The sequence below is a fragment of the Nymphaea colorata genome, chromosome 6 (assembly GCF_008831285.2).
Source record: "Nymphaea colorata isolate Beijing-Zhang1983 chromosome 6, ASM883128v2, whole genome shotgun sequence".
In the NCBI taxonomy this organism is placed as follows: Eukaryota; Viridiplantae; Streptophyta; class Magnoliopsida; order Nymphaeales; family Nymphaeaceae; genus Nymphaea; species Nymphaea colorata.
In genome coordinates this window covers 14,456,378-14,483,732 of record NC_045143.1, presented here as the reverse complement: position 1 = coordinate 14,483,732, position 27,355 = coordinate 14,456,378, and the positions used below count along the sequence as shown (strand labels likewise).

The 27,355-nt window shown below is 38.3% G+C and overlaps 1 protein-coding gene across 1 annotated transcript; it reads left to right on the top strand.

The window, feature by feature from the left end:
- Positions 1–4,500: 4,500 nt before the first annotated feature.
- LOC116256164 (sugar transport protein MST4) lies at positions 4,501–9,893 on the top strand. The gene is made up of 6 exons (XM_031632419.1): positions 4,501–4,578; positions 4,798–4,999; positions 5,903–6,231; positions 7,522–7,646; positions 8,562–9,063; positions 9,155–9,893. Exons 2-6 carry the CDS (start codon positions 4,861–4,863, stop codon positions 9,614–9,616), a joined length of 1,557 nt encoding a protein of 518 aa, XP_031488279.1. The 5' UTR covers positions 4,501–4,578; positions 4,798–4,860; the 3' UTR covers positions 9,617–9,893.
- Positions 9,894–27,355: the final 17,462 nt, after the last annotated feature.

Here is a 27,355-nt window from a genome sequence, read left to right as displayed (position 1 = left end):
ACGTTGTAGTTGTTTTTCTACTTACATTGTAGTTGCTTTGATCATTTCTCCTATGGATTTCATGCTTATCAGCAAGTCGTCGTTAGCGCTTAGATTGTGAATAGTACGATGTCGGTTGTGATTAATTAAGGGTGCCAAATGCTTAGTCGGGTGTGTAGCAGGTAAGGGAGTGGCAGAGTGTGCTCTACTAATGAATAATATATTGTAAAATTATATATATATATATATATATATATATATATATATATATAACACAAAATTTATATGTTAAACAATATAAGTAGAGTGGATTTTATGAGATAACCCATAAAAACTATAAACATAGATAGGTATACTATTGATGATACTTATAGTGAAAGATTCCATTATGCTCATTTGTGTACTTTTGTGTTTATCTTTAGGTTGTGTTTGCTTAACCGTGGAGGTTAGATTGGCAGTGATTTGATATCCTAAGATTTCAAGTCCATAAATTTAAGATCAGGTCTATGGTTGTTAACATGGAGCATGGACTTAAAATTTATGCTACCAAACCAAGGATCTTTCAAAATACACCTTTTTATACAGTCACAGATGTAATGTAAGATCCGGTGCTATCAAATGCAACCTTAAGGTATTTCTTCTGATCACCCTGGCTGGATATTATGCATGTTAAGGACACCTTTGACATAAAACTTTAGTCATTCTATTGTGCAAGTGGTTTCTTCTTTCATTCACTCCATATATGATTTTGATATGTTATTGAATGAATTCTCATATTAGAAGTTAGGCATTTGTGACAAATTGATTTACCTAAATTCTTGTTTGTTATTACTTTATGTTCTCTTTGCCTTGATTTCAGCATCATTTCAAACTTATTATGTAATAAGTTTAAAACTTTGCAGTTATTGACCAACAAAGATGCATGGTTGTGTTAAAGTGATTTGTTTTTTTAATTAACTGACCGAATTTTGTAAAGTTTGTGATGAACTCAATGAGCGGAAGATCTCACGAAATAAAAAGAATTCAAAAATTAAAAAGGCTACATCAAGATTGTGTTGGAGCAGCATATTTTAGAGGACCTGGTTAACTCCCGAAGTTAGAGGATAGTTTCTATGTATGCTAATCCTTTACCAGGCTGTATTTGTGCGGCAAATCATAGGACAATTAGCTTGTCACTCCGGGCTTACTTCTACATGTTAAATGTTTATTATTTATGAAAATCTTACATTTGTATGAAATTATTTGCTATTTCTACAATTAATAGTTTGGTACATGCGTTTTCATATAGACAACAATGATTATGACTGCGACAGGTTGCAGAATGCCATAGTTAAATTATTGAACAAAGTTGACGAGCTTAACAGCAAGTTAATGAGCTTTATCAAGCTCGTTTAAATGAGCTCCAAACAAGCTCGATGACTCGTAGCATCGTGGAGCTTGACACGTTCAACAAGATGAAAGAAAAGAGTTAAACAAGTTGAGGTCGATGTTGATGATCAAGTCAAGCTCGAACCTGTTATATGGAGCTCAATTCGAGCTGAAGTTTTTGTTAAGGCTGGGCATTGGGCCGGGGTGTTGGCAGGTACCTTGTACTCGGCCCGACTAGGCTTGAACACGAGCATAAAAAAAGGGCACAGGGCCGGCCCAATAACTTATTGGGCTGGCCTGAGTGGGCCAGATAATTTTTTAAATATTTGTTCATTAATTTTTATATATAATTATGATTAATTATATTTATATATTATTTATTAAAAATATATTTTTTAATTTAATAAGGCCGAGCTAGAGCTTTGATTTTAATGGTCGGACTCAAACCTGGGTTTTGGGTGTCCGGTCAGCCCGAGCCGAGTCGGGTCGGACTGGACCCAATGCCCTAGCTTAGATTTTGTGAGTGGAGCCCATCTTAAACTCCAAATGCAGGCTTCTGTTAAATGAAAAAAGTTGTGAACTAAGAGCGCCTCTGCCATAACAGAACTTTACCTTTTTAACCCTTTCTATTGCATCGTAGTTCGCCACCACCCAGAGTTCTTTTTCTTTTTTTTTTTCTTTTTGTTTGCATTTTGGGGCAGTTTTAAATCCAGACTCAACTCAGGTTTACCGGAATTCAGGTCTTACCCAATCTTATATTGGCTGACAAAATGGAATCCCACCCGTCTACAATTTGGACCCAATTCGGCTAGTTTACGTACACTAGGTCACAAACTGGAGAAAGGGGACTGACTACTTGTTATTTTTTTTCATTCGGGGCAGTTCTGAATCCAGACTCATGCTTATCAGAATTCAGATCTTATCCAATCTTATATTAGTGAGCAAATCCAAACCGTGTTATTTAACAATGTGGACCCGATCGAATCGGCGAGTCCACGCGCACGGGGCGTGGACTGGAGAAGGGCGACGGGGGGAAGACGTAGGAGACTCGATTAGCGACAGCTGGAACGGCGACGGCTGCGATATGCCGACGGCTCCGTGGGAAAGCAAGAAAAATCTGCCGCTTTCCCGTTTCTCTCTCTTTAGATTTTCAAACGACGTCATGCCGCTGTCATCGTTTCTTTATGCGTCACGATGTTTCGACGGCAAATTCGACGACCGACCTCCACACTCGAGACCCGAACGGTGAGGTTCGGGTCCGATTCACTTTTTCATTCAATTTTTGACTTGACCACAATCTGTATAATCAGATTCATTTAGATTCAGATTTTGAGAAAATTAATTTGGATCTAACTAACATAAGGAATCCATTTCGATTTTTATAGGATCTCGGTCAAATATTGAACGGAGATTCGATTCCGTTTTGAAATTGTACATTGAATGCAAATGCAAATGATAAGTAGCTCCAAATTTCTTTACTTCTAGCACTAGGGAAACTTGACTTTAATTGGTGATCGGGAATATCTTGCATGTCCATGTGTTCACATGTGCAAATGCAAACACAGAGACACAAGTGATGTAAAACACACACACTTTCTCTCTTTTTCTCTCTCTCTTTCTCTCTCTCTCTCTCTCTCTCTCTCTACATATATATATATATATATATATATATATATATATATAATTGAATGATGACTTTGGCTTTTTAAAATTACTCTTGTCATCTAATCAAGGACTTTTAATTCATCATGATGCGTCAAGAAGAAAAAAGTAGGACATTTTCATTACCTAGTATCCATTCTCACTTTTTTTCAACTTTTTTTTCTTTCAACCTTTGTTTCAAATGTTGATTGGTTAGATGACAGTGTGACTCTTGATAACCACAATTTATCATATATATATATATATATATATATATATAATTTCACTTTCAAAATAGATTTACAGTTTTGTTACTTTTTAAGCACCAAAATGATATAGCACAAGATATATAAAAAAAAAACATACCAGAGTCGATGCACCCTCCTTACGAAAGGTACAATGATGAATGAACCCATTTGACTGGAATGGTTTTTATGTATTTTGACTTTTATCTGATTGGACAGGTGTCCTTATGTTTTATTTTCGCTTTTTACTATATTGGTAAAATTCTCAACAGCTGGGTAAAATCAGACTACTAGTTAAGTGTCAACCCTACATCCTGATGTCAAGGTAAAAAAGGAAAAAAAAAAAATTCTCAAGTAGTGAGATACCTTTCTGCTTACAAATAATTGTACGGAAATCCGCTCATGGGGAGGGGGACTAAGACGCAACTCATTAACATCTTGGATCAAATGCCAATAATACATATATGTCCCAAGACAATTTTCTGCAGCAAATGAAACGGCACTTCAAATTCCTGTTAGTTTTCTTGATTTGAGATGATCATGAATTTGAATTACAGGTCCCAAATGTCATGGAAAAGCAATGTATGGTCCACCCATGTGCCCAAGTATCCAAAGCAAAAAAAGTTGTTGGGAGTTTATGAATTGGACGAAGAAATACGAGAACCCTTGTAATCCAAAATTACCCTTTTACCCCTAGCATAGCTTGTGCACAAGTTCACACTCGTATCGCTTGAACCTTCACCAGCCGACCATTGGCATACAAATTAAATATCCGACTCCCATTCTTTAGAAATGGAACCCGGTGGTCCGAAGGGTCCACCGTGTCCTTTCTTCAGTTTTTTTTTAAAAAAGTATAATTTTGAAATTTTCATTTGGTTTATATAAATTTTTTTAAAAATTATATTTAGCTATAGTTTGTTGACTCTTAATAAAAAAATTTCTAATTGCAAATAAAAAAATGCCAATATATGGCAAATACAGATTTAAAAATAAAATAAAATAAATTTCGGGCGTGCAACTATTGACCAGGGTGGCCGCCTGATATTTAGCCATTACCTGGGGTTTCCATGGATTTGGACTCTAAGAAAAAGAGACGGAGCCATCTACGTTGACCATGACCAAAGAGGGTGAGAACCTATTACGACACGGCGAGATGTTATCCACGTGTAAAGTTGAAATGTGGGGCCCATGATAGACTAGAGGAAACTTCCCATGTTGATAAATTTTTTTGCTTATAAATAGACACACTCCCACGCGCTCCATTCCTCACAAATTCCTCTCCCCCACAGTCTCTCTCTCGAGCGATCGTCTTCTCAAACGAAGCTCTCATCTGCAACAAGTCAGGGTAAGGATGGCTGCTGCCTGATTTAACACTCGTCTCTCAATGGAGAGTAGATTCAGATTTATGAGTTTGTTGCTTATTTTCGTTTTGTTGTTTCTCCTTATCTTTATCAACTTGCTGTGCTCATCCCTGTATGACAATTCTATATGTATCCATATTGAACAGACTGCGCAGCACGAGTCCTTCTCAGTCGTCTGATCTATCTTGTTAATTTCTTAACAGAGGGGAACTGAAGTTTGTGAAATACGTGGTTTCCTTGGGGATTATTATAAGTGTAGAGAAAAGATGCCGGCGGCAGGATTCTCGGCGCCGGCGAGGACCGGAGGGGTCCAGTTCGAGGGGAAGATCACTCCGATTGTTATTGTTTCCTGCATCATGGCTGCCACTGGCGGGCTAATGTTTGGATACGACGTCGGGATTTCAGGTAAAAGATTTTAAGTAATTGCTTATTTATTTTCTAGCCACTGCATCCCCAGATTTACTCTTCGTTGCAGTATTATCGATCGCAAATCGTAGCTTTTTTCCAGATTGTTTATATTGTTCCTTTCATTGGAAGGCCGTCTCAGTTGAACTTTTAGTTCCTCACTGTTTCTTCATTTCTCTTCGAAAATATGACAAAATCGTTTAGTTATCTTTCGACAATCCGTGCCTTTAGTTTCATCACGTGATTCACGCTTGTTAGACGGCGTGCTCTTCTCTGCAGGGTTGCCGCTCTGCTTTTCCCGTTTCATGAAAAAATTCGTTTAATTTCCTTTGGTAGCGAAATTAATCAGCAGATCCTGTTTATTCCACGGCTCTACATTTTTTTTTTAGGAAGCCAGAGTTTCTGCCTGGGATCTTTTCCCCAAAGTGATGCCAGAAGTCAAGTCGTCTCTAGAGTTGGTTGAAAGTGAGCGAACAATTTGGCCGTTTTCCTTGCATGCCTTTGTTTGTGTTTTATAAAGTTCTGGCCGTTCTGAAGACTTGACTTGCCCTTTTTTTACTTCTCTTTTTACTTTTGTGGACAATCGACATGTTTTCCGTTTTCTGTTCTTGCTTCAGCCTTTTCTTTTTTTTAACCTCGCAAGGCCCTCTCTGTTTTCCCTTCGAGTTTCAAATGTCTCCTTTACATTGTTAGCCTTTGTTTCTTTTGGTAGTCTGTATCGTTCGTGCAACATACGCGTTTGCTCTTTTTCCAAGTTCTTACAACTGCGTTGCCACTTCCTCTGAACTCTCAAAGTAGCGACCTGCTTTGGCGAATTTACATCAGGGGCAGTTGTTCACAAGGTTCAGACCGAATGTGGTAGGTGAAATTTGCCTGTTATCTGATCCGTATGCGTGGGTGCAGGTGGCGTCACGTCCATGGATGACTTCCTGAAAAAGTTTTTCCCGACGGTGTACAAGAGGACAAAGGCGAAAGGCGGAGGCAACGACAGCAACTACTGCCAGTACGACAACCAGGGGCTGCAGCTCTTCACATCCTCCCTCTACCTGGCGGGGCTGACCGCCACCTTCTTCGCGTCCTATACGACCAGGAAGCTGGGCCGCAAGCTCACCATGCTCATGGCCTCCATCTTCTTCCTCATCGGCGTCGTGCTGAACGCCGCGGCCCAGGAAATCGTCATGCTCATCATCGGCAGGATCCTGCTGGGCTGTGGCGTCGGCTTCGCCAATCAGGTACAGCTAGCTTTCCCGATCATCTCTTCCTTTTTCCAGCGACATGAACATCGCTTGCATTGTTGATAAAATTGTATTAGTTGATTTAATCATAAAATTGAATTTTTGAAAATTTTCTTTAGAACATATAAACTGGACGATCAAACCACATTTCTCTGGTCGCACACTGGGCAGCCCAAATATTGAAGGACTGAACCTAAACCCTCTTAATCAAGTCATAGTATATATATATATTTTTTGAGCAGATTATGTTAAATGCAGATTTTAACAAATCAAAATGCGCAAAAAAAAAAAAAAAAAAGAGTTTTGTCTAGATTAACCTTTTTGATTGGCCGTCTAAAATCGCTGAGAAATGATGAAGTTAATTCTGGAAATACCAAGATAGCATTAAAACATGAAAGTCGAAAACAGACGGAGGATCCGTTTTTCATTCTTGGGCGCTAAGAGGAGCAGTACTTAACCTGACAAGTGGCACACCCTTGGAATTGGCTTGTATTGTTGGGCGCGAAGCATACGGAAGATCAAATATAAGTGGGTCCGTCCGATCTAGCACGAGGGCTTGCTAGTGGTTGGTGGCGTCGAGCAACAAGAATGACGTAAAACTTGATATTCATCGCCACGCGTGGCGGCCACGGTGTGAAAGGAGGGGAATCCCGACTCGACTTTTGTTGGTGTTGTGGGCACCTGTGAAAGACAGCCACGTGGGTGGGGGACGTAGTTCTACCAGTCAAACGCTCCTGTGTGAAAGAGCAGCGGAATGAGCTTAAGACATGAACACATGTTGTTGTTAACTTCCTTTGAGTTGGAAAATCGGGTATTCCTGCTTTCTCTTTAACTTATATTTTTGGCTTCGCGCGATTCTTATATATCCCTTTTTCTGTTTGTCCAAGACGATGACAACTAACAACCCTACTTCTTTCCACAAGCTTTTCTGGATGAAATTTCATGGCATCCGACTTTTAGCGGTGGTCAAGAAGTTGGACAGGAGGACGATCACTCTAATTGAGAGAACTTGTCACAGGCAACTTTTCAGGGATACATACCAACAAATCGTCCTAGATAGTAATTGTTTTATTTTTTTCATTAAACACTTGGATTAAAGTGGGGGTTCCCATACCGTTTAAACTAATTGTTGCTCAGAAATCTATGTATTCTCCTCGCAAACTAATTTCAAAACTCTCTCTCATTGAATTCAATTCTGGCTTTTCATAATCAACGCAACAATGTCAAGATGGAGTCTTGTTTGCTGACATATGTTTGGTTGTGGAATCTTTCAAATGACGGCAACAGGCGGTGCCGCTGTTCCTATCAGAGATCGCACCCACCAGGATCCGTGGAGGGCTCAACATCCTCTTCCAGCTCAACGTCACCATCGGCATCCTCTTTGCCAACCTTGTCAACTACGGCACCTCCAGGTTTGCATTCAAGTTAAAACTGAGTCGAATCATTCCGGTAGCCAAATTGGTCTCTCTCTCTCTCTCTCTCTCTCTCTCTCTCTGTCACACATTTGGTCACATGGAAAAGTACTTCAAAAAAAGTGAATGCTGATATGACATTTAAAAGTAACGCTACTAACTGTCAAAAGAATTAATTCATTAATGCGAACCAAAAAATATTAGCCTCAGATTCATTAATCACCTTGTGTGTGTATATATATAATATATATACACACACATATAAAGTCAAATAATCTCAACCACAATAGTAGTTGGCCAAAACTAGTTAATGTATAATGGCCAAACCTTGACTAAGTAGAAAGAGGGGGCTCATTATAAGAACAAAAAAAGGTTAAGAAAAGTTAGAAGTCTAGAAAGTAAATTTCTTTACAAAATTCTTAAAATATCTTAACCCCACTTATTTTTTCCTTCTGAGCATATTTGTTGTCTCTACACAGGTTGATTATGAACTTTTTGAAAAAAAAAAGTGGTGAGCATGGGGAATAATGCTACTTTCCCAAGCATCATTTGATGCCCTTCTTGTTTTACTTTTTGAGGGTTTATAGCTGGAATAGTGTGTGCACTTACCTCATAGTGTAAATTTTTTTTATAGTTTTCATGAATACTAACCTCAAATGTTAAAGGGACATTCTTAGAAATTGTGGCGCTCAATTATACACATAAAAACAAGAGAGAAGTCCAATGTTTTTTAGAATACTGGTAGAAAGGAAGACTACAAGGGTAGACTTGGTCAGCTCCCAACGCAACAGATTACCAAAAAACAAGTTGGCTTATGCAGCTTGGGAACACTACGTGTGCTTGCTTTTATTAATTACATGTAAATCTACTCGGATCATTAATTGGATATTCTTGGTTTACCATTATAAATGGCAGGATCCATCCGTGGGGTTGGAGGGTGTCGCTGGGGCTGGCCGGAGTGCCGGCACTGCTGCTGCTAATGGGCTCTCTCATAGTGGACGACACCCCCAACAGCCTCATCGAGAGGGGACACCTCGAGAAGGGCAAGGAGGTGCTGAAGAAGATCCGCGGCACCCAGAACGTTGAGGCCGAGTTCGAGGAGATCGTGATGGCGAGTGAGGCAGCCAGGCAGGTGCACCACCCTTTCCGCAACCTTCTCCAGAGGCGCAACCGCCCGCAGCTGGTGATAGCCGTGTGGCTGCAAGTGTTTCAGCAGTTCACGGGCATCAACGCCATCATGTTCTACGCGCCCGTGCTTTTCAAGACTCTTGGCTTCGGCAGCGACGCTTCCCTCTACTCGGCCGTCATCACGGGCGCTGTCAACGTCGTCTCCACGCTCGTCTCCATCTACTCCGTCGACAAAGTTGGCCGTCGAGTCCTGCTTCTCGAGGCCGGCGTACAGATGTTCATCTCTCAGGTTGGCCAAAAAAAAAATCCCTATTATATATGTACATACGCCTAACCTCTTTCTCTCCTCTCTTTCTCATGGTGGCGGCCTCTTGGTGCAGGTGATCATCTCGGTGCTGCTCGGTGTGAAGGTGAAGGACCAATCGAACAACTTGGGCCACGGGATGGCGATCCTGGTGGTGGTGTTTGTCTGTCTCTTCGTCTCGTCTTTTGCCTGGTCCTGGGGTCCCCTTGGCTGGCTCATCCCCAGCGAGACCTTCCCCTTGGAGACTCGGTCGGCAGGCCAGAGCGTCACCGTCTGCGTCAACCTTCTCTTCACCTTCGTCATTGCCCAGTCCTTCCTCTCCATGCTCTGCCACCTCAAGTACGCCATCTTCGCCTTCTTCTCCGCCTGGGTCATAATCATGTCTTTCTTCGTCCTCTTCCTCCTCCCCGAGACCAAGGGCGTGCCTATTGAGGAAATGGCCGAGCGCGTGTGGATGCAGCACTGGTTCTGGAGGCGCTTCATCGACGATGGCCATCACCATCACAAGGTTGTGGAACTCCCCCAGGCTGCCGCTTGAACTGCTAGTTATATATGAAGCGGTTAAGCTGCCGGGTAAACTGGAGCTACTCGAACTCGGAGACGTGGAGTAGCGCCTGTCTCGTGGTACATGCGGTTCATTGTATCGTATAAATAGTAATTCTGATTATTGATCAAAAAGCCGAAGAAAATAGTTTGTGCATGTAACCCATATGGTGTTATAGAAGTAGATAGGGAAGGATGTACCCCTTTTTCCTTGTTCTCAACTTGTTGGGACCCGTATATCTCGATAAATAAATATACTCCATTCTTTTTAACTTCGTTTCCTTTCATTACTTATCTCCGAAGCCATGTTATATAGGAGCAATTACTTATACATTGTATGCAACAGCCAAGAGCAATAATAAGCATGGAAATAAAAAAAGTCACTACAAAAATAATTCTAACATAAAAAAACAACATAACAAAATAAAAAAATGTCAAATATAAAATATAATTACTAACCCAATGTACTAATAGGTTGAAATATATATTAAGTGGCACTTGTTGAAGATCTAAGATAATGATGTGGCCTTAGGGCGCCCTTCCCAAATAAAGGAGGGGGATGCATATTTAGCTCCTGCTCAACCGGTCTACTCCTTTCATTCGGCCAAGGCAAAAACATTTAAAAGATTCAAAAGCGATTGCCTAGCATTTCCTTCACTAAACCTTTTTTTATAAGCTACTGCATGTAGGCATTCAGCTCAACCATGTTTATGTTCACGTTAAGCTCAACTTAATCTTTTTCTAACATTTTTTAACTTTTTTAATGTTTACTTAAAAAAGAAGAGAGAGAGAAAAAGGAAAATAACATTAACATAAGTCCAACAAAGAGTTAAAAAAGAAGAGAGAGAGAAAAAGAAAATAACATTAACATAAGTCCAACAAAGAGTTAACTTGGAAAAAGATTACATCTACAGCTCTCAATTCTTATATGAGGTTGAAGGTACCAATAGTTCTCCATAGGGTTACGAGAAATTAACCAAATGTGATACAAAGACAGAGAAAAAGAAAGAGAGAAGAGAAAGAGACAATCATTTGAATGAAAATCGTATGAGGTAAGTCTAACACGATTATTTTGACCTACTGAAGTGTAGAACCAAAAAACTATAAATGCCTTTTATATGCTTCAGAAAATTAAGGATGAACTCTGGAACTGCTTAAACGCAAAATATGGTTTCCCCAATCAAAAGGAAACATCAACACATTTATGAAACGTGTCGACGACTCTAGCCGTCGGCAAAATTGCATCTGAGCGATTATACCAACGCAATCATTTCGGACGCTCCCCCAACCCTTGGTTCCCACAATTTTGAGCCATTGGGGTTATATGTTGTTCCAACATAGTGATTTCTTTTGCATTTACATGATTCTAACGTCGGGAATACCTATATATATATATATATATATATATAGAAAGAGAGAGAAAGACAGAGGGAGAGACCATAATTTAACAAAAAAAACTGATTATTATTTTATTTTAAAATATATATACACTTGTCCATTGCATGATATATCAAATTGTTTATGACATAACAATTTAGTCATTACAAGTATAAAACGTTTGTCCATTACATATACAACAAAATTGGCATGGAGGATAACTGTTGCTTTATCTTCGGCTTCACTTTTTGGCCATCTATTGGCAAACTAATTACCCGTGCTTTCCCTTTCTGATCTATTGGCAAAGTAACTGTTGCTGCTTTATCAACATCAGAGATAACCTAAAACGGCAATAAGCTTGTCAGAAACTCACTCTTCCTGGATAATTAAGCAACCTTGCAGTAGGATACCTGTTACGACATAAAGTTGATACTGATGCCATTACTTTAAGAAAATAGAACTTTTTTTCCAGAAAAAAAGGAAGAAAGCAGAAAAACACTCCTCAAATATACACACTAGTGGCTGGAAGCCATAAGGAGAAGTCGACCATGTCAATGATTTGATTATTGGAGCTTTTGTTGCAACTTGGTCTCCCACAAAAGAATGACTGAAAAGCAAACATGCTGTTGGATGTATGGAATGTTCACTTGACCCCGTTTCATCCGTCATTTTAGCCATGGCATACATATCCTCTCCCTGCCAAGAAAAAATTCAATTTGATAATTAATATAAATCGTGTGCTACATCTTGGAATAAAATCAAGATACCGACAAGCAAACCTATTCAACAAAACCAGTAAGAACCTTCGATGCACTAGCACCTCCAAAATAACCCAAACTGTGACACCAGAAAAAAAAAAGAAACACTTTATGAGTAGTTGGTCATGTAGGGCTTTAAGAATGTAAATATTGAAATAAAAATAACAACAAATAGAACCACACAAAACTATTGGGGAAGCTGAGAAAATAAAAAGATAGAGGGTTTTATACCAATGATGAAAACGAAGCATGTCCATCATATAGTATTATTTATTTATTTATTTATTACCGTCTCAGAAAGCTTCTAAAAATCAAATATTTTATCATCATATATTCAATGTTGCGTATTAAATTATGGAAAAATGTAATTGATAATAAATTCCAAAAAAGGAAAAGTGAATATGTAGCAATAATGAACATAAAGGTAAGGAGATAAAGTTAGTCAATTATTCTTGACCATATGTCCTTGGTGCATTGTCACTAAGTGTAAATATATGTCCATGGTGCATCATGGCATGACCAACTGTCATGTCTTGTTGATGCAGGAAATGCAAGTCCACGTGAAGTAGGTCTGGTACATACCAAGAGGGTTTGCTTGATTGTTAATTGCATTGCCAAGTTGCACTTAGCCAAAATGGGCCGGGTTGTTCCCTTTCCATTAAATCTGAAAAAATAAAAGAATTAAGGAATGCAAGTCCCAAGCCAATAGGCCATCACACAATCATACATCAATCATCCCTTGCTCCAAGAGCAAGAATAGAACTTCAAGTGAGAGAGATGATTTATAGACAACAAATTTTAAAGCCAGCCTAAGTAAAACATAGAAACATGCAGCTTTGGCACCTAACAAAGGTTGGCTCCCAACTTTTCTCACCCATGTAAGCCATTTCTTAGAGTTAGGTTTCACCACAACCTTTTGAACAATACCAGGAAACTCATTCAACAGAAGTTGCTGTTGAATATCCTCCAGGCTGCCCCATCGATTCCTCGATAGGAGAAGTCACCTCTTTTTAGTTATTTCATTATTCCATAGGATATCAGCATAGAAATTACAAGATGCACAATCCATAAAGGCCATTTCCACCATCCATTCCTCAGATGAATGAATCTACCAAAAAGGACTAAAAGTCCTAGCTTTTAACCACTAGTCAATCGCTTGCGTGACATGGGCAGACCATTTCTGTTTAAGGAAAACCTCTATACAAATAGACCAAACTTCCTTCTTAGCATCCGACAATTTGCATCTGAGGTCTTGATGCCTAACTCGATTTCTAAATGTCCAATTTTCCATGGCACTATGTTAAATCAAAGATTCCAGAAATGACACAGATCCTTGCATATGATTTTCTTCCTGGACTACCATATAAGTTCAGAACACACATCAAACACTAGATCTAAACACTACAAACCATCCCACCAAATGGTTCCATATATATTCATAGAGAAAGAACATACAAATAGAGTGTGACGTTGATTATTGCATTCTTTCCTGCACAAGAAGCACGTAGAAGCAGGGAAAAACAAAAAAATGCTGAGCTCTTGCTTTAGTAGGTAGCCTACCAAAGCTATTGATGTAAGTGAACCAACATGCATGTGAAACCGAGCCTCTTAACCAGATTTTGCTCCCTCCATTTAGTCACCAACGTTTGGATTTGATATGATCCAAAATCTGTGCTCTTAAAGTGATCAAAGCTTGGTCACTCCTCCAACATAACAAATCCTTGCCTTGTTGCAAGACAATATTACAACTTTCTCTGATCAGAGCATAACCAAGCCATCTACTATTCTTATGTCTAGAAATAGCATTTTTAACCAAAAACTCATCATTCTCAAACTCATAAAGATCATTAAGTCAATATAACTGATTAAAAGCACCTTTCTCCAGGATCAAGCCAAAATCTCACCCTTTCACCATTCATTACCTTCCCTGCAACGTCATTTTAAATTTTTCTCTGAGCAAAAATTACATCTTTCCATAATAGGGATAACCTATTTCTTTGCTTCTTCTTCCATACCCTAGACTTACGTAGATATTTCTTTCTACAAGCAATAGGCAAAAGGGAATGATCAATTATTGCTTTACAACCCATAAATGCAAGGCAAGCGAGGTTTCTGTCATACAAATTACATAACCCAATCCCTCGTTCCTGAACCAGCTGAGAGAAAGTATTCTAGGAGATTAAATGAGGCTTGCGAGCAGATTCAAAATCTCATTATAGACAATTGCCCATCAGTTATTCTAGGAGATTAAATGAGGCTTGCAAGCAGATTCAAAATCTCATTATAGAAAATTGCCCATCAGTGGTTCTATCTTTTTAATCACCATACTAGAACACCCTAAGTTAACATCCAGTACAGTGGATGCATTGATAGGACTGATCCAATCAAGCATACTCTACCCACGTATGATAGAATTTTAGGCTTCCATAGAAACAATTTATTCAGCATTTTAAGAAAAACAAATTCCATGCTCCCAAAGATAACTTATGAGGAGACAAAGGTAATCCCAAGTACTTAGTAGGAAATTGCCATTCATGCTAACTAGTATCATGTAAGACATTAATAACTCCCACATTAGAAATTACCAAAACGAAGGAGAACAATTTTTCTCCATTAACCTGCATAACAGACCTCATGAAAAATTCTGTTAGCACTTTCATCAAGTTTCGCAATGATTTTTGATTAATTTTGATGAAAAATAACATGTCATCAACATATAAAAAGGAGCATATCCTAGATATACTGCTTCAAAAAATTGGAACTTCCATATGTTCTCCATTACCAACAAAGACAGATATGGAGATAGTGGATTCCCCTGCAAAAGGCCATGCTTGCTTTCTATATAGTCTCTGCATTTGCCATTAACGGTGATGGAATAATATGCATTCATTTTCTATATAGTCTCTGCATTTGCCATTAACGATGATCATGAACTTCAAACTATTTGAGAGCAGCTTTCAGGAAGTCCCAATTTAACCTATCTTAGGCTTTAGATATCGATTTGAGTGCATACACTTGCTATCCTATGACTAGATATAAAGTATAGCATTTCATGAGCTAGCATATAACTTTGCTGAATGCATTGACCCATCAAAAAATCCCCTTAATTTCCTGCAATTATTCTCCCTAAGATGGATTTCATATGATAAGCCATAATATGGGAAATAATTTGAGAATACTATTCTCAAGTGCAATTGTCCTTCTTTGGAGTGAGTACAAGACTACTCCTCCCAATCCTGCAATATAGTTTACCTCTGCAATTTTTTTTTATGGCCCTACTAACGTCTTTACCCACTATGTCCCAATGTTTTTGAAAAATCCATTGAGAAACCCATCTGGGCCTGGAAAGCTCTCTGATTTGCCTTCATGACAGCCAATATAACATCTTCATCAGTCACCAACCTCAGAATGTTTATAACATCTTGCTCTAAAACTTGAACTTGTAGCAACATATCAGTAGAAAGACTTTCAATGGATTCATCTTGAGAAAAAAAATTGCTGGACATATTTCCAGCAAGTTAAGTGAATTTGGTAGGGTCTATAAAAGTTACTTTTATCGTAATCTTCTTTTTCATGGCTCTACCTTTTACCATTTTGTGAAAAAGTTAGTTATTGCCATCACAAAAAACTAACCACTTTATCCTAGAACGTTGCTTCCAATAAACTTCTTCTTCCTCTAAGGGCTCTATCAATTCCTTTTTGACCTGAGTTTTTTTTATCAACCCAACTGGTAGAATCAACATCCCTCTATCATTACCTTCTATTCTTTGTGCAAGTGACTGACATTCTAAAGTTTATGTTGACTCCAATGTTTCAGCCATCTCATTCCATATCTAGTTTTGCACATAATTGAACCACAAGAAACCCTTCGTCAATAGCCAACCAAGCCTTTGTCACAATGTGTTTGCACTCCACATTCTTTTTCTTAGAGAGTAGAGTATCTCAAAAAAAAAAACCCTTCCATAATTTTTCTACTGAATAGGTTCGTTCTTATAGATAAGGGGTACATAATCTGATGATGCCCTATGAGAAATGAAAAGTTCACAAACTCCAACAAATACCTCTGACCAGGCTGTATTAATGATGTTGAATAATGTGTGTTAGGTGGTGTTTTGAATATTTAAGAGTTTTAAGAATAGCTCTTTACAAATAAATGTTCTAGTCTTGGACTTATCTTGTAATTTGTTGGTTTCATCCTAATTCTCATTTAACATGAGATTAGGGCACATTTATGGATCACGAAAATAATTTTTTTCTCTCTCTCTTTTCCTCTCTCTCGTCATCTTCTCTTCTCTCTTCTGGCTTCACACAACATGGTATCAGAGCCCAACCCTTCTTGTGACTAAAACCTATTTCTCTTCATCACCTTTCTCATTGTATCCATCTTCTTTCTCTTCTTCTATTCTCGTGGAGGTTTTTTGTGGGTAAAATAGTTGGATCGTGCATATTGGGATGCCTTGTCAAAGTGGATGTGGATGCAAAAGAGTTAATTGTTCTTTAATCTGGATGGATGTCAAACTATATTAGTCGAGCAACATGTTTCAGAATTCACGTCAAAATCAGAGTTCAAGTCAAAACATCACATGTTTCTTTTTCCTTGTCACTGGTCACTCCTTGCTAAATTCTGGCGTCTTTCTTCCCTTCAACATTTGATCTATTACATCGTGGTCTCCTGCTACGTGTGGAAACAGTAGTAAGTGTTAAAAATATCCACTCATATCTGTGGATTATATGATTAGCCCTCAAGTAGTGGCATGGCGTGGATGTTAGGTCTAATAAAACTATCATGAATTACATGTGGATGTAAACGGAGCATGAAAAAGAGACCTATGATGACCAGTTTCTTGTTTGCTATGGACCAGTCCTCTGCTATATAAAGTGGTATTTTTTTTATCACAAAAATCTCCTTATCATCAGCATACTGCTGTTGCATATTCTACTTCTTGCTGCATACTCTAGTCAGTTTGGATGGTTATGTGTTTTTTGTGTTTCTAATGGAACTTGGACAAGAGTCTAATATGGTAGACAACCCTAAGATTGAGTCTCATACCGAATATAAAGTTATTGGGAATCCAATCTTCTACGGTTCTACAGTGAAGTTAGATGGTCACAACTATGAAATTTAGTCACATATGTTTATGATGTCTGTAGTAGGACATCGGAAAGACCACATCATTGAAGAAGATGAACCGAGTGTTAAAATATGGAAGTATACAACATGAAAAGAAGATAATAATATTGTTATGTCATGGATTATGAATAGTGTGCAGACTGATATTGCTCCTACTCTTGCTTACTATACAACTGCCAAACACATGTGGACATTCTTGAAACATACTTATTCTCATGACAAGAATGTTTAAAAAATTTTACAAGTTGAGGAGGAGTTACTCAACCTGCAGCAAAGTGACTTGGAATTATCTCAATACTATGATTCAGTTAAAGCTACTTATGAATGATTGAAGGCTCTTTGACCTCTATGTCAGGCATGTTACAAGATTCATTTTGAGCAAACAATAGTCGCAAAGTTCTTGGCTGGTTTGTTCCATAAGTATGAGGTAGCTAAAGTACAGATGCTCATTAGAACAGAAATTCCAGATCTAGCTCACGCATATAATAGACTTGGTAGATTAGTTGTATCTCTCTCTCAGCCCGAAAGTGAGTCTCATGCTGCAGCCTTAGCTGTGTCTAGAGGGCGTGGACAAGTCACAAGGGAAAGAGGCTCAGGTCATGGTGTAGGAGGCAAAGGAAGATTTCAGTGTATTCTGTGGAAAATTGGGACATTTGGAAGATAGATGTTTGGACAAACTTGGTCAACCAGCTTCTAGTTCCAATGGCAGAGGATTTAGTATTTCAAGCGGCAGAGGGACCTTCTCTTCTCAAATTCTTTTAGGTTCTGCTCGAGATGCTACACCAGGTTAGTCAGTGAAAATACGTTTCTCTCTCAAAGACTACCAGTTGTAACATTGTATCAGAGCCGGTGATCTCCATCCTCCTCCGACGACAGTTGACATGATTTTCCGGTGACCTCTTCTCCTATTCCCTCTCTTCCATCTCTTCTATTTCTTTTCTTTCTCTACCCTTCCTCTGATTGAAAAATAGTCGAGTAGCATGGAAGGGGAACCTAATCACACGTGAAAGGTATGTGTGATTAGGTCCCCAACGTGGATGTAATGGAGCATACACAACTACGTGGAAGTCGAGCGTGGGAGTTATTGTTGAATTTTTTTTTTAATCTAGCACATGGAAGAGTAGTTGCAAGGGATTTATATTTTTTTCCAGATCTGGCACGTGGAAGACTGCAAGGGGTTGTATCAGAAGTGTCTCAGAAGTGTCTTGGTTGCTGCAATTGAAGAAGAAGTTTAGGCCAGATCACGTTGATATCAGATCTAATACAGGTTTCCTCTTTCTTTTAAATCATATTGCTGTTCTTGAACCAAATCTCTGGATTTTTTTTTCTGGCTACTGATGTTCCATATATGTGGTTGTTGTTGTGTGGGAGATGACCAAGCTAGTTCTGGAATGTTGATCATATCAGATCTAATAAAAAGATCAATATCTGGATTTCAATACATTGAAGTCGTGGACATTAACAGAAATTTATATGTACAACGGTGTGGGAGTCTACATTAGTTAGTGTCGTAAGGACTGCTCTCTATGAATGTTGCGGCAGTCAATGTTGCAGAATTTGTTTTGTCATTGTTGATAATTCGTGAAGGATAATCTGTTGATGCAACAACGTCAAATGCATTAAAAAAAACTAGTTGTTGTTGAAGGAGACAACACAAGTAGTTGTGGATTAGTCTCTGTCATATGTGGGGTGGCTGTTAGCAAGTGGACTGCAATCTGCTTTGGAGGTATTTGTTCTTGTTTGAAAGAAGTGTTGCACATCTACATTATAGTGTTTACTCTTGCTGTGTGGTATTGGACAATTGTTTATTGTTGATCAGTCTCATTCTACTCTATATGTTCTTCTTTGTTTTTGAGCTGAACTCTTGTGGTTAGATTTATAATGGCTGAAAATCCCAAACCTAATTTCTCTTATAAGTTTAAAATTGAGGAAATCCATTCTCTTATGGTTTCTACTGTAAAGTTAGATGGATCTAATTATGGGATTTGGTCCCATATATTTATGATGTCTGTGATTGAACATCGGAATGAGTATGTTATAGAAGAAAATGAGCTTGTGTAGAAGAGTGGAAAATATAGCTCATGGAAGGAAGATAATAATATTGTTATGTCATGAATCATGAATAGTGTGTAACTACAGACTACTTCTACTATTGCATACTATACCTTTGCCAAATAAATGTGAGATTTTTTCAAACAAACATACTCAAATGACAAGAATGTTAGCAAGATATTGCAGGTGGAGGAAGAATTACTTAATTTGTAACAAGGTGACCAAAGTCTTACTCAGTACTTTGCTTCCCTCAAGTCAATCTATGAAAGACTTAAAGCATCACGTCCCCCATGTCCAACATGTCATAAAATTCATGGTGAACAGTCTATTGTTGCAAAGTTTCTATAGGGTTTCTCCCCTGAATACTCAGTAGCAAAGACATAGATGTAAACTGGAGCATAAATCCCTGACCTAACTGAAGCTTACGACAGACTCAACCATCTTGCTGTGACCCTTTCTCCGCCTTCTAGTGATGCTCATGCCTCTACCTTAGTGGTTTCAAGAGGTTGTGGACGTAGTTTCTTCAAGGGGAGGGACATAGGTCGGTTAGAAGGAGGTTGGGGGAGATTTCAGTGCACCTACTATAGGAAAATAGGGCAATTGGAAGATAGATGTTAAGATAAACATGGTCGTCTTTCTGCTGCATCCCTAGGAAGAAGTGTTGCATTTAAGCAGTGCAAGAATAACTTATAGTCTCCTATTAGATCTGTCCAGGCAGCTTCTTCAGTAGTAGAGGAGTTTTTATCTTCTTCTCATCCTGAGACTGTGACTGTGAATATCAACAAGTCAGAGCATGGAGAGTTCTTAGCACACAGATCTATTCAGCCATCAGCCTCTACAGTTATGATAGACAATGCTATGTTTGTCGATACTGCTTCACCTGATACAAGTACTACTTGAATTATTAATTCAGGAGCATCGATGCACTTTTATAATGAACCCTCTATGTTTACCGTGCTATACACATTACCTTAGACACATCCTGTGAGACTTATAGATGGTAGATGGCCTCATATTATGGATTATGGGGATATTAAGATTTCTTAGTCTATTAACAATTCTTAATGTGTTATATGCCCTTAAGTTTCTCACTAATCTTTTATCAGTTGGATAATTGATTAATAATTTATATTGTCGTGTCACATTTGACTCTGGTGTATGTTCATTTCAGAAATTGCAAACTGGGAAGATGATTGGTGGAGGCTATGAGAAAGAGGCATCTACTTCCTGTCTGATTCTGTGGGTATTGCAGCCTTCTCAACTTCTTCATTGTCTTCCTCCTTCTAGTGGCATCTCAGACTTGGTCATCCATCTGTCTCCAAGCTCCGTCACCTACTTCCTCATCTATCAATACCATAGTCATTCCAGTGTGAAGCCTGTCAATTTGGCAAGCACACCCGTAGCAGTTATTCATCGAGTCTTAGTCCGTTCAATTGTGGACTATTTGATCTTTTTCATGTTGATGTGTAGAGTCCTAGCAGAGTTGCTAGTAAGTCTATATTTTGTTATTTCCTTGTCATTGTTGATGACTATTCTCGAGTCACTTGGGTTTTCTTTTTGAAAGAAATGTCTGAAGTCATATGTACTCTCAAGAACCTTATTATTGAAATAAAGACCCTGTTTGGTATTCTTGTTAAAAGTATTCACACTGATAACGCTCTTGAGTTCAAGACATTTACCTTAATGAAATTTTACTCTGATAATGGTGTTTCCCATCAGTTTACTTGTCCACATGCCTCCCAGCAAAATGGAGAAACTGAGCGAAAAGATCGCTAACTTTTAAATGTGGCATTTTCCTAATGCTTCATACTAATCTACCAACATATTTTTAGGGAGATGCTATCCTCACTACTTACTACTTGACCAATCGTTTACCCTCATCCTCCATTGACAGCCAGGTTTTCGTTAAACTTGTGCACCCAAAACGACCCTTATTTTTAATAGCTCCCAAAGTATTTGGTTTCACATGTTTTGTTCACATCCTTGGACCTACACTTTATAAATTGGGTGCTCAACCCATTAAGTGTTTCTTTATTAGTTACTCTAAAAATCATAAAGGTTACAAATGTTTTGACCCATTGATTCAAAAGGAGTATATGAGTGTGGATGTCACATTCTTTGAGTCTCAACCTGATTATAGTCCAGGACTGACCTGTTGCTCTTTGCAAAGACAAGTGACAATGTACTCTACATCCTATATCTCATTTTGTTTCTACTGACAATGTTGGTAAAAGTATGCAACAATTTATTCAACGTCTGAATGCCCATAAAGCTCCAACTTGGCACCAACAAGTTTTATTAGATACCTAGTAGGGACAGACTATGCAAGATGAGATGGATGTTAGTTCAGCGAGGCACTTGGGAGCTTGTTCATCATTCTCCTGATAGTGACATTGTTGGCTCCAAATGAGTATTTACAATGAAATATAATTTTGATGGTTCTATGGAAAGATGCAAAGCTCGGTTGGTCGGTAACGACTACAAGTAGAGTTACATGGTATATTTGTTTGAGACTTTCTCTCTCGTTGCTCAGTTGAGAACCATTTGTCTTATCATCTCTATCGTTGTACACCATAACTAGCGCATGTACCAGCTTGATCTCAAAAATACCTTTTTGTAGGGTGATCTCGATAAGACTGTCTATATGCAACAACCACCAGGATTTGAACAATAAGGCAAGTGTGGAAAAGTGTGCAAACTAAAAAAAACTATTTATGGACTCAAGCAGAGTCCTTGTGCATGGTTTCACAAGTTTCAGGGGTATGACGGTTTTAGCGGTTTATGTTTATTATATTATCCTCACAGATAACTCTATAAAAAAATTTCTGATACAAAGTTGTTTCTTCAAAAACACGTTGTGACGAAATATCTTGGTTAACTACGATATTTCTCGAGAATAGAGGTTGCTCGCAACAGGGAAGGTGTAGTTCTCTCTTAACGAAAGTTTGTTTTTGATTTATTGCAGGTCACCGGGATGCTAGGAGCTAAACCAGCCAATCTACCTATGAATCCATGCATACATCTTCATGATGACCAATCAGAATCAATGGATTCTCGATCATACAGATATCTTATTGGAAAGCTCCTCTATGTTACTATAACCAGACCAGACATTAGCTTTGTCGTGGGGAAGCTAAGTCAATTTATGAAAAAACCTAGTAAAGTTCATTAAGATGCTGCTTTAATGGTGGTCAAATATTTAAAATCGTCTTATGGAAAAAGACTTTTGTTCACAAAAGGCAAGTCCCTAAAAGTGGAAGCCTATAGTGATGCTGATTATGTTGGCTCAGTCAAAGACCAGAAGTCTACCACAAGATTTTGTGTATTTGTGAGAGGCAACCTTATATCCTAAAGAAGCAAAAAGCAAGGTGTGGTGTCAAGATCTAGTGCATTATCTGAATACAGACCTATGGCTTAAACTGCCGCTGAAATAACTTGGGCTAAGTCCATGTTATCTATCCTAAGTGTGTTGATTCCTCTTCTCATGATGATGTATTGTGACGATCGAGTAGCCACATATATTGCAAACAATTCAGTTTTTCATGTGAGAACTAAACATATTGAAGTAGACTACCATTACATTTGGGATTTTGTTCAAGGAAGAACCATAGCCGCCATTTATCTATCATCAAGATCAAACTGCAGATGTGTTAACCAAAACTTTTCCTATTGGTGATTTTTTTAAATGTTGTGAGAAACTAAGCATGGTTAATATCCATGCTCCAGCTTGAGGGGGAGTGTTGAATTAGAATATTTTGTGTTTTTAGGTGGTTCTTTATAATATTTAATAGTTAGAAGTTCTCTTTAAACATTCCTCTATTTTTTGTTGATGTAATTTGTAAATCTCTCTTCAGCCCTAATCTCTTTATTATGGAGATTAGGGTTAGTAAATGAAAATACGTTTCTCTTTCAAAGACTGTCGGTTGTAACAAGAGAGTCATACTTGATCCTGGTTCATGTGTTTTTCAAGACTTGCACAATGGGAAGATGATTGGTGGTAGCCATGAGTACAATGGAGTTTACATACTGTCAGAACCAGTGGAGGGTATGGCATCTATGGCTCTATCTAAGCCTACCCCTTATTAGTGGCATCTCCAACTAGGTCATCCATCATTGCCCAATCTTCGTGGTGTCCTCCCTAATATTTTGTGTCTAAGTCATTCCAATGTGAGGCATGTCAATTGGGCAAACACATTAGAAGTAGTTTCCCTTCTAGTATTAGCCCATCAAGTCATTCAGTTTTTTATCTTATTCATGTTGATGTTTGGGGGCCTAGCTGGGTTGTAAGCTAGGCCAAGTTTAGGTATTACCTTGTTATTGTTGATGATTTTTCTCGTATTAGTTGGACATTCTTGTTAAAAGAGAGGTCCGAAGTTATTTGTATTTTTCAAAATTTCATTATTGAAATAAAGACTCAATTTGGTTCCATTGTCAAAAACATTTGCATTGATAATGCTTGTGAGTTCAAATCCAATACATTGCTGCATTTTTACACCAAATAAGGAATTTGACCTCAATTTACTTGTCTCCACACTTCTCAACAAAATGGTATTCTGAACATAAATATCGTCAATTACTTGATATGGCTTGTACTTTCATGACACATAGCTATGTTTTTGCCCGATTTTGGGGCGATGCCGTGTTCTGGCCTGATTTTGGGGTGATGCCATTCCCACTGCATGTTACTTGGTTAACCATCTTCCATCATCGTCCATTGGCAATCAAATTCCTAATCAAGTTCTCTATCCAGACAAACCCCTGTTCTTCGTTCCACCCAAAGTCCTTGGATATACTTGCTTTGTTCATATTCTTGCTTCTAATAAAAACAAACTTGGTGTGCAATTAATTAAATGTATTTTCATTCGTTATCTAAAACATCAAAAGAGTTATATCTGTTTTGACTCTCATACTCAGATGAAGTACATCAGTGCGGATGTTACATTCTTTGAGTCACGTCCTTATTTCCAGTCTACTCCATCACTATCAGACATGTCGTTGTCAATTCCTTTACCTATACCACCAGTTCCCCTATAGTCTATTCTTTGTGATTCTTCTCCCAATGTTTGCAGATTCCATGATCCCCCATTGGTATACATCCGCCAAATGTTTCTGCTCATGATTGCCCACTAGTTGCTACTCAAGATTTAAGTATACCTGAAGTCACTATCGTCCTGCACAGGATGCTTCTGAAATATCTTTGGACTTACCAATTGCCTTACGCAAAGGCAAATGACAGTGTACTCTTTATCGTATATCTCAGTTTGTTTCTACTAATAGTATTGGTGGTGGTCTACAGGAATTTGTATCAGCCTTGTTAGTGCATTCTATTCCCTCCAGTCACCAACAAAAATTACTTGACCTGAAGTGGTGGCAGGCTATGCAGGATGAGATGAAGACTCTAATGCAAAGGGGGGCATGGGAATTTAGTTGATCCCCCTTCTGGTTGTGATGTTGTTGGCTCCAAATGAGTTTTTACCATCACGTATCTATCCAATAGCTCAGTGGAATGCTATAAAGCTCGTCTTGTAGCAAAAAGATATACACAAACATATGAGGTTGATTTCTTTGAGACATTTTTTCCTGTGGCTAGGACGGGAACCATATGCCTTATTATGTCTGTTGTTGTATATTATGATTGGCCCTAATATCAATTGAAAGTCAAAAATGCTTTCTTGTATGAGGACTTTGATGAGATTGTTTATATGCAACAACCTCATGGCTTTGAACGTCAGTAGAGGTGTCGTTAGGTGTGCAGGTTGAAGAAAGGTATATATGGCTTGAAACAAAGTCCAAGTGCTTGGTTTCACAAATTTTCAGAAGTTGTTTAGAATGTGGCTTTAAGAGCTCTTAGCTAGACCATTTATTGTTCATAACGAAAGGATCTAGATGTATAGTTATGCTAGTTTGTATATGTTGATGATATTGTTTTGACAGGTGAATGTGAGCAGGAGATAGCACTAACAAAGAAACTTCTACAAAAATACTTTGTTACTAAACATTTTGGCCAACTACGGTATTTCCTTGACATTGAAATTGCTCATAGTAATGAAGGAGTAGCGTTATCACAAAGTAAGTATGTCCTTAATCTTTTACAGGACATAGAGATGCTAAGAGCTAAACCTGCGTCTCTTCTTATGAATCAGCGGCTACATTTATATGATGATGACTCAAAAGAGTCCTCCCCTGGCAAAGGCCTTTTCATTAAAAAAGGTACATCTCTTGATGTCAAAGCTTCTAGCGATATAAATTATGCAAACTCAGTTGATGACATAAAGTCTACCACTGGGTTTTGTGTGTTTGTGGGAGGAAATCTCATATCTTGGAGAAGTATGAAACAAAATGTTGTTTATAGGTTCAGTGTTAGAGTTTGAATATCGTGCTATAGCTCAAACTGCAGCTGAAATGACTTGGTCTAGATCCTTACTTGAGAGTCTCGATATTTCTACTTCTATACCTATCAAGATGTTTTATGATAACATGGCTACCACCTACATTGCCAATAATCTCGTATTTCATAAAAGGACGAAACACATTGAAGTAGATTGTCATTACATTCGTGATATGGTTCAAGATGGAACCATCTCCACTATACATGTAGCCTCTAAAGATCAAGCAGCTGATATCTTTATTAAAGCCTTGCCTATTGCAGAGTTTTCTAGATGTTGTGACAAGCTGAACATGATTAACATCTATGCTTAGCTTGAGGGGGAGTGTTGAATAATATGTGTTTTAGATGTTGTTTTAAATATTTAAGAGTTTTAGGAACAACTCTTTACAAATAAATGTTCTAGTCTTGGACTTATCTTGTAACTTGTTGGTTTTACCCTAATTCTCATTTAACATGAAATTAGGACAGATTAATGGATCACAAAAATAGTTCTTTCTCTCTCTCTCTCTCTCTCATCATTTTCTCTTCTCCTTTCTAGCTTCACGTAACAAATGAAATATCTATCAATTTTAGTTTTGACCAGATCACCTTCTATCTGACCAAGTGAGAGAGTCATTGTCATCAATGATTTCATTCAGACCGACATAATAAATAAAAGTCTTGAATGACATGCATGTAGGCAAAGCTAAAGCCTTTCCCATTTTCTCAAAAGGCTTCTGAATCGAGTTAAGATTGCCAATAGCCCACAAAGGTCTGTTCTGCATGCTAAGACTGCACCTAACATACTAATTGACTGCAGCGAACCTGAAAGTCTGTGTAGAGATACACTTTAACAACATCAAATTTTGCCGATACCAGTTCAGAATTATAGAAGTTTATAAGCCTAATCATCCATGGATGAGGAAGTCAACCTTTTTAGAGTTGGAAGATGAGACCATTAGCATGGACATTCCTACACTAACGGTGAGGAACTTTAATGCCATGAGCTCTGAAGCAAACAACACTAAAGAGGACACCTAATGCCCTCTCCTGCTATTACTTTAATTGTTTTGTGGGCAGATGCAGCCTTTCTGAAATTAGGGAGACAAAAGCTTCTTCACTGGTGCAATAAAAGGAATGGGGATTAAAGGATGTACCACAAGTTAGACTAGGCTTTAATTAATCAGCAACGGATCAACCAAGAGCACTGCAGATTAGTGTTGGAGTCTAGAAGTTGCCCCTCTTCAGATCATAATGCTTTTCTTGTGTGCAAATTAGCTACCTGAATAGAAAACACAAGAGCAAGTTTTGCATCTTCCACCCTTGGTTGATGGAAGAGCAAGCGAAGGATAGATCATAGAAGAGTGGGGAATTCAATATATGGGACGCCCCATGCTGAGAGTCTTACATAAGCTGAATGGGGTCAAGGCGTCAAGCACAGTTTGAAGAATTGGGACAAACATAGCTTTGGTCGCTTGCATGTGAAAATCAAACAGCTTCTTAGGGACCCTGAAAAACTCCAACTAGATCTCGAAAGGGGAGATTTAATTAAGATGGGCCAAGAGAAAAAAATTAGAAAAGATCTAGAGAGAGCTCTTCAAATGGAGGAAGTTATGTGGAGGAACACAATTAAAGTGTACTGGCTGTGAGAAGGTAATGAGAATACTAAATACATTTTGGTCATAGCAAAAAGAAAGAAAAATAGAAACCATATGAGCTCTATGACCATAGCGGCACAAAGGAAATTTAACTAATATGGACCCAGAGAAGAAAATTGGAAAGGATCTAGAGAGCACCCTTCTAGTGGAGGAAGTTATGTTGAAGAATAAAGCCAAAGTGCAGTGGTTACAAGAAGGTGATAAGAGTACCAAATACTTTCCAGCGTAGCGAAAAGAAGGAGAAATACAAATCATATCAGCTCTATGACCATAACGTCACAGAGGAGATTTAACTAATATGGACCATGAGAGAAAAAATAGAAAAGATCTAAAGAGAGCCCTTCTAATGGTGGGAGTTATGTAAAGGAATAAAGCCAAAGTGCGCTGATTA